The sequence below is a fragment of the Trachypithecus francoisi genome, unplaced genomic scaffold (assembly GCF_009764315.1).
Source record: "Trachypithecus francoisi isolate TF-2019V2 unplaced genomic scaffold, Tfra_2.0 Contig00756, whole genome shotgun sequence".
NCBI lineage: Eukaryota > Metazoa > Chordata > Mammalia > Primates > Cercopithecidae > Trachypithecus > Trachypithecus francoisi.
This window is the reverse complement of record NW_022680875.1, coordinates 71,148-84,996: the sequence shown is the minus strand read 5'-3', so window position 1 is coordinate 84,996 and position 13,849 is coordinate 71,148. Positions and strand designations below refer to the sequence as shown.

The following is a 13,849-nucleotide window of genomic DNA, read 5'->3' as shown; positions in this document are numbered from 1 at the left end:
ATCCTTAGCCTTTGCTATACCCATGATGATGTTCTCAGCATGAAGAGCCTTGGGAGGAGGAGGCACTGGAGGCTGGGTATAAAGGAAGGGGCAGCCAGGGTATGTGCAGTGGGGTGGTGGCTTGGGCCCCGGTTGGGAGAATTTTGGAGGAGAGAGACTGACTTTTGCAACCTTGCTGGGCACTGGTGAACTTTGGATAACATCCTCCTTCAGTTGTGACCAACAGGTAGGTCACCAAACAAGACGCCTTCTGAGTGCTCCCTGGCTCTGTGTCCTGTAACTGGTATGTTGCTTCCTCCCTGCCCAGGTGATGGTGTGGATCTACGGAGGGGGGCTGATGCTGGGTGCGGCATCAACCTATGATGGGCTGGCCCTTGCTGCCCATGAAAACGTGGTGGTGGTGACCATTCAATACCGCCTGGGCATCTGGGGATTCTTCAGGTAAGAAATTAGACTCTCCTCACTGCACTTTGACCCCCAACATAAGGCTGCTAGGACCCAGCTCTGGTCATGTCAGCCCTCAGGGGACCTTAGCTAGATTCCTCATTGTAGCATACAAACCTCATCATAATTGGACACTACCTACCCTCTCACTCCCCAGCCACACTCATCCACTTGCCTCTGAGGTTTTGCATGTGCTACTCCTCTGCCTGGAATGCTAAGTACTTGAGGAACTGCTCATCATCCTGCAAGACCCAGCCCCCAGTTACCTCCACTGAAAGACTCATCTCTTCTTCACCTATGTTTCTCCAGCACATTGAATTTCTCTGTCATGACACTTAGGAGGCAGCCCAGCTCTTGAAGGTTGACACATCTGACTTCTCATGGAAAGGAGGGAAGGGGCAGAGTCACAGAGGGAGTTCAGGGCATGTTGTGGGTGAAGAAATGAGGGCTGCAGATGGTGGGGTGTGGGAGCATCTGACCCCTTCCTGGAGGAGCGTTGGCGTCCTCTCACCCCATGCTCCGCTTGAAATCTGGCAAGTGCGGGAAGCAAGGATTGAGTCTTCCCCATCAGGTCTCCATGGGGACAGGAGTCAGGTCTCCTTCAAGGTGCAACTACTATGAACCTTTTCTAAGTGTTACCATCCCAGCACCCCAATCTCGAGTGAGTGCTGGAAGGGCTGTGGGAGGGATTCTCCTCACTGATGAAGAGGCCTAGGGAGATGGAGGATGGGTTCTGGTCTACTGTCAGCTAGGCATCCCAGGTCAGTCTTGGCTGTATCACCTTCATCCCTTTCAGCCACAGGCTGTGTCTCTGCTCCCCATTATAATAAAGCTGCTTCATGATCTGTCTCCACTTCCTCTTCTCCGTATGTCTCCTCCACCCATGCCAGTCAGGTTTCTTCCTGGATACGCCACTCAGCTGGTCTCCTCGCGGTCACCGATGACCTCCCCCTACTCTCCACCCAACTTCACAGCAGCAGCCAATGGCTGCTCAGCCTCTGCGACATGCTTCCTTCCCAGTCCCTTTCCTGGTCCCTCCTCCTCCCTGTCCACAGGCCTCTCTTGTCTCCCTCTCCCTCCCTACTAATTCCCAGTGATCCCAGGGAGCAGCCCAGAGCCCCCATTTCCAGCCCATCTCACCTTTGAAATCCACAGGCATCACTTACTCTCTTCTCCCCACCCCTGGCTGTCTAAAGGTGCCGGAAGGAGGAACAAGCTGAATCCTTGACTCCCACTGCTCCTCCCACCACACCTCCACTCAGCTGCTGCTGCCCCATCCTTCCGGGGGCTCAGGAGAAGGCCCTGTGGGCAGCCTGGACTCTGTATTTTCTCATAACTCTTTTGGCTCCACCTTCAGAATCCACTACTTCGCACCTTCTCCCTGGCTCCTACCCCAGCCAAAGCTTTCTGTCTCTCACCTTGATTATGATCCTAACACTTACTTTCAAATACCTGCCACTTTTACCCTGAGGCTGAGTCGCACAGTACCAAGAGTGATCACTTAGCATGTGTGTTGAATCATGCAATGCCTCTGCACAAAACACTGCAGGGGCTTCCCATGTTCCTTACGATAATAGCCAATAGCCGAAGTTCTTATCAGGGCCCCAGGGCCCTCTCTAGCTGCATCTCCTGACTCACACTGTCCTTCACTGGGCCCCAGGGCCTTTGCACTTACTTTTTCTTCTGTCTGAAATTTCTTTCTTTGAATATTTGCAAGGCTCATGTACTTGTTGTGCTTGTTTTATGAAGGTCTTTGTCTCCAAAACCTCAAATGCCACTGCCTCCAAAAAGCCTTCCCTGATTGCAATCTGAAATGGCATCCCCTGTCCCACCCCTGTTTTTTTCCTTATTCCATTGTGTTTACCTCAATGCGCTTTGATTACCTGACATCGTTATATCCTCTCTATATATCTATTTATCTGCTTGTGATCTGTGGTGGGAGCTATGTGTCGTCACAGGTTTTGCCTGTTTTGCTCTCAGATGTGCTCTAGCTCATAGGATAGTGTCAGGCATACAGTAGATGCTCAGCAAATAGTTGCCAGTTGAGTGAATGTAGAACCATACATCACCACAATGATGTAGGAATAAAGGCAGGGTCTCAGAGATGCTGAAGCCCAGTCTTATTCTTAAAGGCTCCCTGAGTGCCCCTGGCCCCATCTCTAGTCCTGAAGGTCCTGCCATGACATCTCTGCTCCCCACCCTCAACCTGTTCTCTTCCTCACAGCACAGGGGATGAACACAGCCGAGGGAACTGGGGTCACCTGGACCAGCTGGCTGCCCTGCGCTGGGTCCAGGACAACATTGCCAGCTTTGGAGGGAACCCAGGCTCTGTGACCATCTTTGGAGAGTCAGCGGGAGGAGAAAGTGTCTCTGTTCTTGTGAGTGCTCCTGGCACCAGGCCCAACCCCACACTGGATGTGATGCTGATGAGACCTTTTGGACACCTGTCAATCCAGCTATGCACACCTCTGATTACCCTGATACCTAGTTTCAGGACTGACGTTACTCACTGCCTAGCATCAGGGGGTGGAAAGCTAAAGACCAAGCTCTCCTTGGCCCCCAGGAAGCTCAGATCTCAGCTTAGTGTCCCGGGGCCATATGAATCTCTAGTTGTGGCCTACAATGGTGGCATTCTCCTCTTCTAGCTTGGTTGAGCTCTTTCTCTCTTTCTGTCTCTCCTTTCCACTCATTTTCACATAAGGACTCACATCCCTTCTCTTGGGTGATAGGGATAGGCTTAAATTATGAGTGAGGGCAGGCAAAGACAAGAGGTGGACAGAGGTCATTGTTTAGTTAATACAGAACTAGGTATGGAGGGGACATGGACACTGAGCAGGCTGGGGATTCCTCTGGGGTGGTCTGATGGCTGGTCCATGCCCAAGAAGTAGGCAACAGTCTCTGCGACTGTGGGGCCGGTGGGCTGGGGGGCGGACAGAGGAAGGCGGGATGGAGCCGGGGATAGGGAGGGATGGGGCAGGGGTTGTGGGTCATAGACGCAACCTGGGGGTGTGAGGGGTCCTGCTGGTGTGGGGGATTGGGTGCAGGAGAAACTGGGGGAGCTGGGGTGAAAAACCAGATGAGAAGTACCGGGAGCCGTAGGAAGCCTTCCGCCTGCCTCGATGTGGGCAGAGGGTCAGCCCACTGCTGGAGTCTTCAATGCTGTGTTGGCTTTGTACTTGAATACACAGAGGAAAAATTTTTATACTTTTTAAAGTAAAGAAAAAGGAAAAATACAGATAAGCCCAAGAAAGGCAAAAAACTATCTACAATCCCATAACCCAGGGATAGTCACTGTGCTCTGTTTGACGTGGATTTTTCTAGTCTTGCTTCCTTGACTTTTTATTTATCTGTCTATTCATCTATCCGTCCATCTACCTATCAATGAACCTACCTATCATCTATTATCTCTCTTTGTCTTTTTTATTTACAAAAGTACTTTCCTGAATATTATAATACAATGCAACGATTTTACTAAATATTAAGTGCTGTCCCTTAATAGTATCTTTTACAGTTGCACCGTATTCCATGATAAAAATGAAAAACCATTTATTAGCCCAATTGTATAATATTGGAACTGTGAGTTATTTCCAGTGTGTATCATTATAAACAGCAGAGGCATTCTTAGAAATCTTCGTTTGCCGCCAGGATCACTTTTTAGGATAAACTCTGAGTAATGGAGATGTGGATTCGGAAGTTGTGGCTAGGAGATGCTAAGTTGCCTTTCCAATAAATTTGTTGGTTAGGCTCGGCTGTCACACACCTCCCATTATGTCCCTGCCCTGTGCTCTATCCCAATCCCGCTGAGGTTCCCTTGGGTGGCCAGGTGGGCGGAGAGCCTGGCAAGCAGGCAGGGCCAGGTGAGGAGCCATTGTGTCCACTGAGCCCCAGGGTCTCAGGGGAATGGGTCAGGGCAGAGGTGGGATAGATGTAGCTTGGAAGAGCGAGCGAGTCACTGACCCCACTCCTGAGCATGAACTCTCCTCCCCTCCACTCTGCTCTCAGGTTTTGTCTCCATTGGCAAAGAACCTCTTCCACGGGCCATTTCTGAGAGTGGCGTGGCCCTCACTGCTGTTCTGGTGAAGAAAGACGATGTCAAGCCCTTGGCTGAGGTAGGTCTCCCGCTGGATACTCCCACCCCCTTGGCTCTGTGCTCCTGAATCCTCAGGGGTCTCTCTTGTGGTGGGCTCTAGCTAATGTTCTCCTAGAATCACTGAGGCATCAATGGCTGAGCAGAAAGGGCGAGGAGACACCTTGATCAACGTCCCAGTTTCACAACCGGGGAAACCGACACAGGGCTTGGAAGGGGTTTGCCAAGGGCAGCAGGTGATCAAAGCAGAGCTGGGACTCCAGCTCCTGGCCCTAGCAGCCAGTACAGTGCCCTATCTGTGACCACACTGCTCCTATGTGCCAGGGCCTGGTGCCATGTTGGGCAGTAGGCAGGGGGCAGTGGGCTGAGATGATGTCTTATATCTCTCAGGGTCTGAGTTCTGTGGACCCACTTGTGGGCTGTCGGCCTGGAGCGGTTCCACACTGAGCGCCTGATAACCAGGATTGGTTCTTGGAGAATTCACTCATTGTTCATTTGTTCACACCACAAAACTAGGTGAATAAATGAAGGCAAGAACAAGAAGTGGGCAGAGGTCACTGTTTGGCTCAAAGTCAGATGTCCATGTGGAGGAAATGTAGACACTATATGGCCGTATGTGGCTCTGCATTCTAGCCAAACACCTAACACCTCCCCAAGCTTCTGCTATAATGTAGGGAATAGATGAGTCGTTACAGAATCACACAATTACAAAGTGTCACCTAAGACAAGAGCAGTAAAGGTGAGGCACTTGCTGCCACAGCAGAATCTAAAGAGAGCTTTGAGTCCTGGGGCAGGAAGAGGTTACCAGAGAAGGCTTGCTGGAAAAGTGACCAGTGAGTCAGGAGCAAAGAATGTCCAGGGAGTGGGAGCAGCACATGTGCGTGTCTTGTGGCAGGAGGCCACATCTCAATCGTGAGGGAGAGACAGAGACAGGGCCGACGGGGTCAGAGCAGGGAGAGCAGGGGGAGCGTGGCGAGTACTGAGAGCTGGGATGTTGGCAGGGATCACACTGCACAGGACCCTGGCAAGGATTTTGTCATTGTCTGGAGAATGGTTGGAAGCCAAAGGAAGAGGTGACAAATAGGAATCCAGACCTAGGCTAAGGAGCGCCCACTGGAGCCAGTGGCATGGAGGATTTCAGTAGATTTGAAAGCTTGTTTGAGGATAGCGTCAAAATTTAAAGGGCTGGTACATAGGAGAGAAAATGGGGATGTCAAGAATTTTTAGAATTTTTGAGAATTTTTTTAGAATTCACTGGTTATAAGCAACAGTCGCCCATTGATCCAACTTAAGTCAAGAAGGAGCATTATCCTGGTGTGGTGGCTCATGCCTGTCATCCCTGCAATTTGGGAGGCCAAGGCAGAAGGATTGCTTGAGCCCAGGAGTTCGAGACCAGCCAGGGCAACAAAGTGAGACCCTGTCTCTACAAAATATCAAAATATTGAGCTGGGCATGGTGGTGCAAGCCTCTGGGCCCATCTACACGGGAGGCTGAAGAGGGAGGATCAGCCGAGCCCAGGAGGTCTAGGCTGCAGTGAGCTGTGTTTGCACCATGGCTCTCCAGCATGTACACTCACCCTGGCTCCCCACCATGGAGCCTGCCTGCTCTCCCTCTGTGCCCTTCTTTCTGGCTGCACTTTGCTTCCAGTGTGCATGAGCACCTTATCTGCCCCTAAGCTTAAGGACTCTCCTTTGGTTCCAGAGAGTAGTCAGGCTGTCTTTTCTGTTGTGAAAAACGAGCGTTTTTACGTTAGCAACTCTCCGCCCCAATTCCAGGTCACTTAGGAGAGAGGCTCACTGTCCTGTCTTTGCTTAGATGTCCCTGGACTCTTAGAAAAGAGGGAAACCAGAGTGTGCTGGGCAGACTGACCCCAATCCCCAGGACAGGCATGAGGGAGCCTCTCCCTCAGGAGGGCTTTTTAAATTTTTACATTTTTTACGTATTTTTAAAGATTGAAAGAGTTCTTGGTGCACTAATTGGTGTTGCTCTGTGGCTTGACTTAGGACAAAGGTGAACAGACCATCGCTCATGGTCAAATCTGGATCTATGCCTGCATGGCCCTTGAATTAAGATTGGTTTCTAAAAATTTTTTGATGATTGAAAGGAATCAAAAGAAGAATAATATTTCATGAACCATAAAATTATATGAAATTCAAGTTTCAGTGTCCATAAAGGAAGTTTTCTTTGAACACAGTGACACCCGTTCATTTACCTCATGTCTATGGCTGTGTTTCACGTCAACAGCAGTGCTAAAGTTGCAGCACAGACCATGTGGCCCACAAAGCCTCAAATATTTACTATTTGGCCTTGATGGGCACATTGCCGACCTGTGCCCTAAAGAGTCGTGCTTGATTACTGCTTGCGACTCTAGTACCCAAATGTGCAGCTGGAAACTCCTGGCTGTGCCACAGACGCCTCACTCAGCTGAGAAACCCCGTCTATGTCTTACAAGGGAAGACATCCTGTTTTTCTTTAGAACTCACCTTTAAAGCACATTCGCTACCTTCTGAAGTGCCTCTGTGTGAATCGTCTTACCTAGGCCTCCTGCAACGCTGCACGTGTTTATTGTGTGGGAGACATGGCACTCTCCCACATGTATTAACTCATGAGGTAGGTGCAGTCTTTATTCCTATCCATGGGTGGAGAAACCAAGGCCCAAAGAAATCAGCTGGACTGCCTGTGGCCTAATGGCTGGTAAGTGGAGCAGCCAGGATTTGAAAGCAGACAAGGAAGTTCAGGATTCCATGCTCTCTACCCCAGCTCCACCTCACCTTTCTTGACACATTCAGCTTGAGATCATTATGTCCATTGCAATGGAGATAAGGTAGCAGAGATGAGAGATTACATAATTGACCTATGGTACAATTGAGATAAGTAACAGAGGCAATGCTCTGTGGGATCTGGAACCCACACCCGCGGGTCTACAGTATCTTCTGCTGCCCCCTGCCACTTGTACAACTTGGGCTTGGAATAGTACACCACTTTCCACTTTGGTGGAGGGAAGGGAAATAGCTCTTGAACTCTGCTGTTGCCTGTGATCTTTGCAGCAAATTGCTATCGCTGCTGGGTGTCAAACTACCACCTCAGCTGTCATGGTTCACTGCCTGCGACAGAAGACAGAAGAGGAGCTCATGGAGACAACATTGAAAATGGTAGGTGTGCCTGTTCCCATAGCCCAAACCCTGTAAACTTCGTCCCAGACTTCTTCATTTCAGCCGTACTCTTGCCCTGGGACAGTTACCTGGGACAGTGTCTCACCTTTCATGAACCTCAGTATCTGAATGGGGAATCTGATTTGTCCTTTTTTAGTGTAAAATGCCACAAATGTAAAAAAAGTCCAAAAACAACATGATAAAAAATTGTGTAACAATCCTCAATCCTGACCAAAATTTATTATTTTGCCATTCTTGTTTTCACACATATCGTTAAGGAATTAAATGTCATATATTCCCAGGGGACACCATCATTCTAAATTTGGGGGATGGAGATATTAAGCTCAAAGATTTTCAGAAAGATGTCACAATTTATCTTGGTTGACTTAGAAACTGTCTTTATTAGACCTGGTGGTGGTCCAGTTTTCTAGATTTTCTGAGACTCTGACTCAGTTTTCCTCGTAGGATAGTCATCCGTCCACCCATTTATTAATCCATCTACTATGATCTTCTTATCCATCTATCTGTTCACTAATCCATCCAATTAACTCATATCTTTTTATCGATCTAATGTCCACCTATTCATAACTTTGTATTTGTCTATTTTCAATCCATCCACCATTCATGGATCATCCAGTCACCTTACATCTTCACTCCATCACCCATTCCTCCAAAACCAACAATCCAGTTATCACCTATCTGCTAGTTTTCACCCATCTATTTATGTATCCATCCAATTCAACTGTACCTCATGTATTGACCAACTCCATCCATCCCCCCATTGATCCATCCATCCATCCATGCTCAGTATGTAGGGGTGGGTGTTAGTGGTAGTGAAACAGACATGAAGTGGACATAGTCCCTGCTCACAAGGATGTATCCAAAGAGAAACACATTCATATACTTCACAGGTTGAGTATGGTGGCAGCACAGAGGGGAAGCATTCATTATAGTCCTCAGGGATGCTTCACAGGGAAGGTGGAGGAGCCAGGTTTGAGACCAGACAGTGGAATTCGGGAGTTCGTGCCCTTAACCCTGACTCCACCCTATCTTTCTTGAGAAATTCAGCTTTGAGATCGTTGTGCCCATTTTAATAGAGGTAACAAAAACATATGAATTTTGTAATTGGCCCATGTTACAGTTCAAATTAGTCACAGAAGCAACACTGTGGGATCTACAACCCACACCTGCAGGTCTAGAGTATCTTCTGCTGCCCCTGCTGTCCTCACATATTAGGACTTGTGGACCTTTAGGATTGATAGATGGCCATGGCAGTCTCTCATCACAGGGAAGCCCAGCAGGACAAACACCCAGATGACACAGCACCCAGGGACATTGCAAACTATTGCCTTTGAGGGAGAAGGGTATAAATTCCAAGCTCAGGAGAAGCCTGATCCCTGGACTGTCTCCTTGGACCTGAGGCTACTCCTGGGTCTCAGGGCCAGCCTCTATCACTGGACTCTACTTGTGTTTTCATGGATTGAGTCCAGTGTGGTCTTGGGGCTTAGGTCTTGGTTCAGGCTCTAAGTGACCAAAGTGCTCAAGGAATTAAAACACACCTGTTTTCTCATGCCTGGAAGGAGGCGAATATTCCAGCAATTCTGCATGTGGCATCAGAGGGCCCAGCTTAAAAGGGAAGAGTTGAGTCTTTGGGAAAATCCAGCCCTAAGATTCTGGGACATCCTTCTGAGATTTTCTGAGATCTTGTGGAAGTGCCTCCATGATTACCCACTGCCTCCAGTACACACACTGGACACACACACAGAGAAACACACAGAAACACACAGACACACACACACACACATACACACACACTCTCTCTCCTAGCTAGTGGGACTACAATCCTTAATGGAGAGACCTGCACTGGTTACTTCCTGTGAACAGGTCAGACATGTGAGCTACAGTGCAATGCTACAATGACTACAATCTTCATGAACACACACCAAAGAGAAGCATGGGGTAGGGTGAGTTTCAGTGGGTTGTATGAGTCAGAGCTGTGTAATGGGAGATAAGAAAACTCCCCCAAGGTGCCGTGAACTGAAAAAGGAATGTGTTGGAATAGCATCCTCATGTTAACTGAAAAACTCAGGAGTTGAGAGCTTCAGGCATTGCTGGATCCAGATGCCTATAGGATGTTATTGAGAATCTGCCATTCTCTATCTTTTAGCTTTGCACATCTGTGTTGGCTTCACTCTTAGGCAGATATGTCTCCTGGAAAGGTTAAAGACAGCATCCTCTCTGCTTAAAAACCCTTTCTTTTTTTATTTATTTTTATTTTTATTCATTTATTTTATTTTTTTATAGTTGTATGATATATGTTTATTTTTTAATGTTAGTCCATCATCCATTCCTACTCTGGTAAAAGTTACTACTTCCTTCCTTCCTTCCTTTATTTATTTATTTATTTATTTATTATTATACTTTAAGTTCTAGGGTACATGTACACAATGTGCAGGCTTGTTACATATGTATACATGTGCCATGATGGTGTGCTGCACCCATTAACTCGTCATTTACATTAGGTATATCTCCTAATGCTATCCCTCCCCTCTCCCCCCTCCTCACAATAGGACCCAGTGTGTGATGTTCCCCTTCCTGTGTCGAAGTGATCTCATTGTTCAATTCCCACCTATGAGTGAGAACATGCAGTATTTGGTTTTCTGTTCTTGTGATTGTTTGCTGAGAATGATGGTTTCCAGCTGCTTCCATGTCCCTACAAAGAACACCAACTCATCCTTTTTTATGGCTGCATAGTATTCCATGGTGTATATGTGCCACATTTTCTTAATCCAGTCTGTCATGGATGGGTTGATTCCAAGTCTTTGCTATTGTGAATAGTGCCACAATAAACATACGTGTGCATGTGTCTTCATAGCAGCATGACTTATAATACTTTGGGTATATACCCAGTAATGGGATGGCTGGGTCAAATGGTATTTCTAGTTCTAGATCCTTGAGGAATCACCACACTGTTTTCCACAATGGTTGAACTAGTTTACAGTCCCACCAACAGTGTAAAAGTGTTCCTATTTCTCCACATCCTCTCCAGTACCTGTTGTTTCCTGATTTTTTAATGATTGCCATTCTAACTGGTGTGAGATGGTATCTCATTGTGGTTTTGATTTGCATTTCTCTGATGGCGAGTGATGATGAGCATTTTTTCATGTGTCTGTTGGCTGTATGAATGTCTTCTTTTGAGAAGTGTCTGTTCATATCCTTTGCCCACTTTTTGATGGGGTTGTTTGTTTTTTTCTTGTAAATTTGATTGAGTTCTTTGTAGGTTCTGGATATTAGCCCTTTGTCAGATGAGTAGATTGCAAAAATTTTCTCCCATTCTATAGGTTGCCTGTTCACTCTGATGGTAGTTTCTTTTGCTGTGCAGAAGCTCTTTAGTTTAATTAGATCCCATTTGTCAATTTTGGTTTTTGTTGCCATTGCTTTTGGTGTTTTAGACATGAAGTCCTTGCCCATGCCAATGTCCTGAATGGTATTACCTAGGTTTTCTTCTAGGGTTTTTATGGCTTTAGGTCTAACATTTAAGTCTCTAATCCATCTTGAATTAATTTTCGTATAAGGAGTAAGGGAAGGATCCAGTTTCAGCTTTCTACTTATGGCTAGCCAATTTTCCCAGCACCATTCATTAAATAGGGAATCCTTTCCCCATTTCTTGTTTTTGTCAGGTTTGTCAAAGATCAGATGGCTGAAGATGTGTGTTATTATTTCTGAGGGCTCTGCTCAATTCCATTGGTGTATATCTCTGTTTTGGTACCAGCACCATGCTGTTTTTGCTACTGTAGCCTTGTAGTATAGTTTGAAGTCAGGTAGCATGATGCCTCCAGCTTTGTTATTTTGGCTTAGGATTGTCTTGGCAATGCAGGGTCGTTTTTGGTTCCATATGAACTTCAAAGCAGTTTTCTCCAATTCCGTGGCAAAAGTCATTAGTAGCTTAATGGGGATGGCATTGAATCTATAATAAAAGAGGACACAAACAAATGGAAGAACATACAATGCTCATGGATAGGAAGAATCAATAGGAAGAATCAATATTGTGAAAATGGCCATACTGCCCAAGGTAATTTATAAAAACCCTCTTTCTAAACAATTCCTGCAACAGTTTTGGGGTAAACTCTATTGGATTGACATGGGTGTATGCCCATTCCTGAGCTAAAACTCATGTTCAGAGAGATGGAGCACACCAGGTGGCATATAGATGTATGAATTCATGGAGTGATGGGGGAAGAAGGAGGTCTCCGAAGGAGAATTGCATGTTCTTCCCAGGGGAAGAGGAAAGGGAGAGAGATTGGGGGCTGGGCAGCCTCAACGAGCGGGCTTCCTCTCCAGAGCTCCATCGACTCTGGCTCAGAGTCCCCGGCCCATCTTTCCCATGCTGGAGCCCACCCCTCCCTGCTATGCCTTCACCCTGTGCTCAGGCCCAGCAGAGCCAGAGTCCTGCCCACTTCCTTTCAGCCCAGCCAGCATGGCACCAGGAAGGAGAACGTGAAACCTCTGTTGTCCCAGTCACCCAGGTCAGTGTTCTCCTGGGAAGCCTCTAACCCACTTTGTCTGCCTTTGTCTTCACAGATATCCTTCTCCCTGGATTTACATGGAGACCCCAGAGAGGTAAGGACCTTTTGTTTCTTGATTACAGGTTTTGAGTCTTAGCACCTTTAAGCTCCAATTAACTGTGAGTGAAAGAATCCTCTCTCGGGTAATTATAGTAACTCCTGTGTGTTTGTTGCTGAGGCCCAGAGAGGGGCAGTGACTCACCTGGGTAACACAGCCAGGAGGACTAGCGGCAGGCCTGGAACCCATTTTCTTGACTCCCAGTCCAGTGCTCCCAGGCATCACCTCTGCGTGCACTGGGCTCTGCCCACTCCCGTTCTATTTTGCATTGTCTGCTCCTCAAAATGGCACTATGGGAGGAGGCTGAACCAGAACCTTCCACTATCAGGAGGCAGAGATAGCAGGGATGATTAGGCATGGAGAGGGGAAGCCTGAATCTCAGTCCAAGGACACTCGCCTCCTCGCAGCACACAGGAAATTCCAACATATCCTCCCGAACTCCTCACCCCCACCCCTACCTCCCAGTGGGTTGACTGTTTCTGATGACATCACGTCTGCAGCATCTTACAATCCTGTCCTCTATGCTGCCTCCCTGGAGGTCTCAGCACTCTCCTTAAATGGTCTTGGGTGGAGTGCATGAGATTCATTCAGCAAAGACTTAATAAACACTTCATATGTGCTAGGACTTGTTTAGAAGCTGGGGATATAGCAGTGAAACAAGAAAGATTCCCTGCCCTCTTGGGACCCTCCATTACAGTGCAGGGAGAGTGCAATCGAAAATCAAATCAAGTGTGTATTCTGTTTGATGGTGTGTAGCATTAGGGGATAGAGTTTGCAGGTGATTTCAATTGAAGTAGCAGGATCAGGGAATGGCCCAGTGAGAAGATGGCATTTGAGCCAAGCTCTGGAGAAGGCGGGAAGTCAGCTGTCAGGAAACCGGAGAAGCCTATTCCGGGCAGAGGGAAAAGCCACTGCAGAGACCCTGATGGAAGTGGCCAGTCTGGCTGGAGAGGACTGACTGTACTCTCCCGTACTGAATCCAAATTACTTGGATTTGGATTCAGAGCAAGATGGGAAGCCTTTGGAGGTTTTGAACAGAGGAGTCACATGATCTTAGATCTCACAAAGGTCTCTGCCTCTGGTGTTCAGGTAGACTGCAGGAAAGGGGGAGAGTGGATGCATTTGACCAACTGGGTGGCCACTGTATTGCCATAATCCAGGCCAGGGCTCCTGGCTGCTTAGACAGGGCTGTGGCCGTGGGGATGACAGGAGTGGTTGGAGTCTGGATATCTTTGAGGGAATAGCTGAGAGGATTTGCTGATGGACAGGATGCAGCGGGTGAGAAAGAGAGAGGAGTGGAGGATGCCCTGAGTTTTCTGACACAAGCAAGGTCATGCCCACACAGGGCAGCCACTTGAAAACTCAGAGTGGACAGCGGCAATCACTTGTCATAGTTGCTAATGGCAGTCTTCCGCATGGCTGCCATCCAACTGGGGTGCTCCTGTCTCTCTCCTCAACTTTTATATCTTCTACTTCACCTTCCATCCCCATTTCCATGTCTCTTGGTGCAGCCAGACTCGCCTTCCTTAACAGAGTTAGAGCA

General features: G+C 47.6%; 1 protein-coding gene across 1 annotated transcript in view; it reads left to right on the top strand.

Annotated features, from left to right (window-relative positions):
• Positions 1-288: 288 nt before the first annotated feature.
• Positions 289-13,849, top strand: part of LOC117088390 (liver carboxylesterase 1-like) — a 25,370-nt gene continuing 11,809 nt past the window's right edge. Inside the window, 6 exon segments of the mRNA XM_033219646.1 lie at positions 289-441; positions 2,669-2,822; positions 4,447-4,477; positions 4,480-4,553; positions 7,579-7,683; positions 12,265-12,303. Coding sequence (XP_033075537.1) covers positions 311-441; positions 2,669-2,822; positions 4,447-4,477; positions 4,480-4,553; positions 7,579-7,683; positions 12,265-12,303 — 534 coding nt within the window. The 5' untranslated portion in view covers positions 289-310.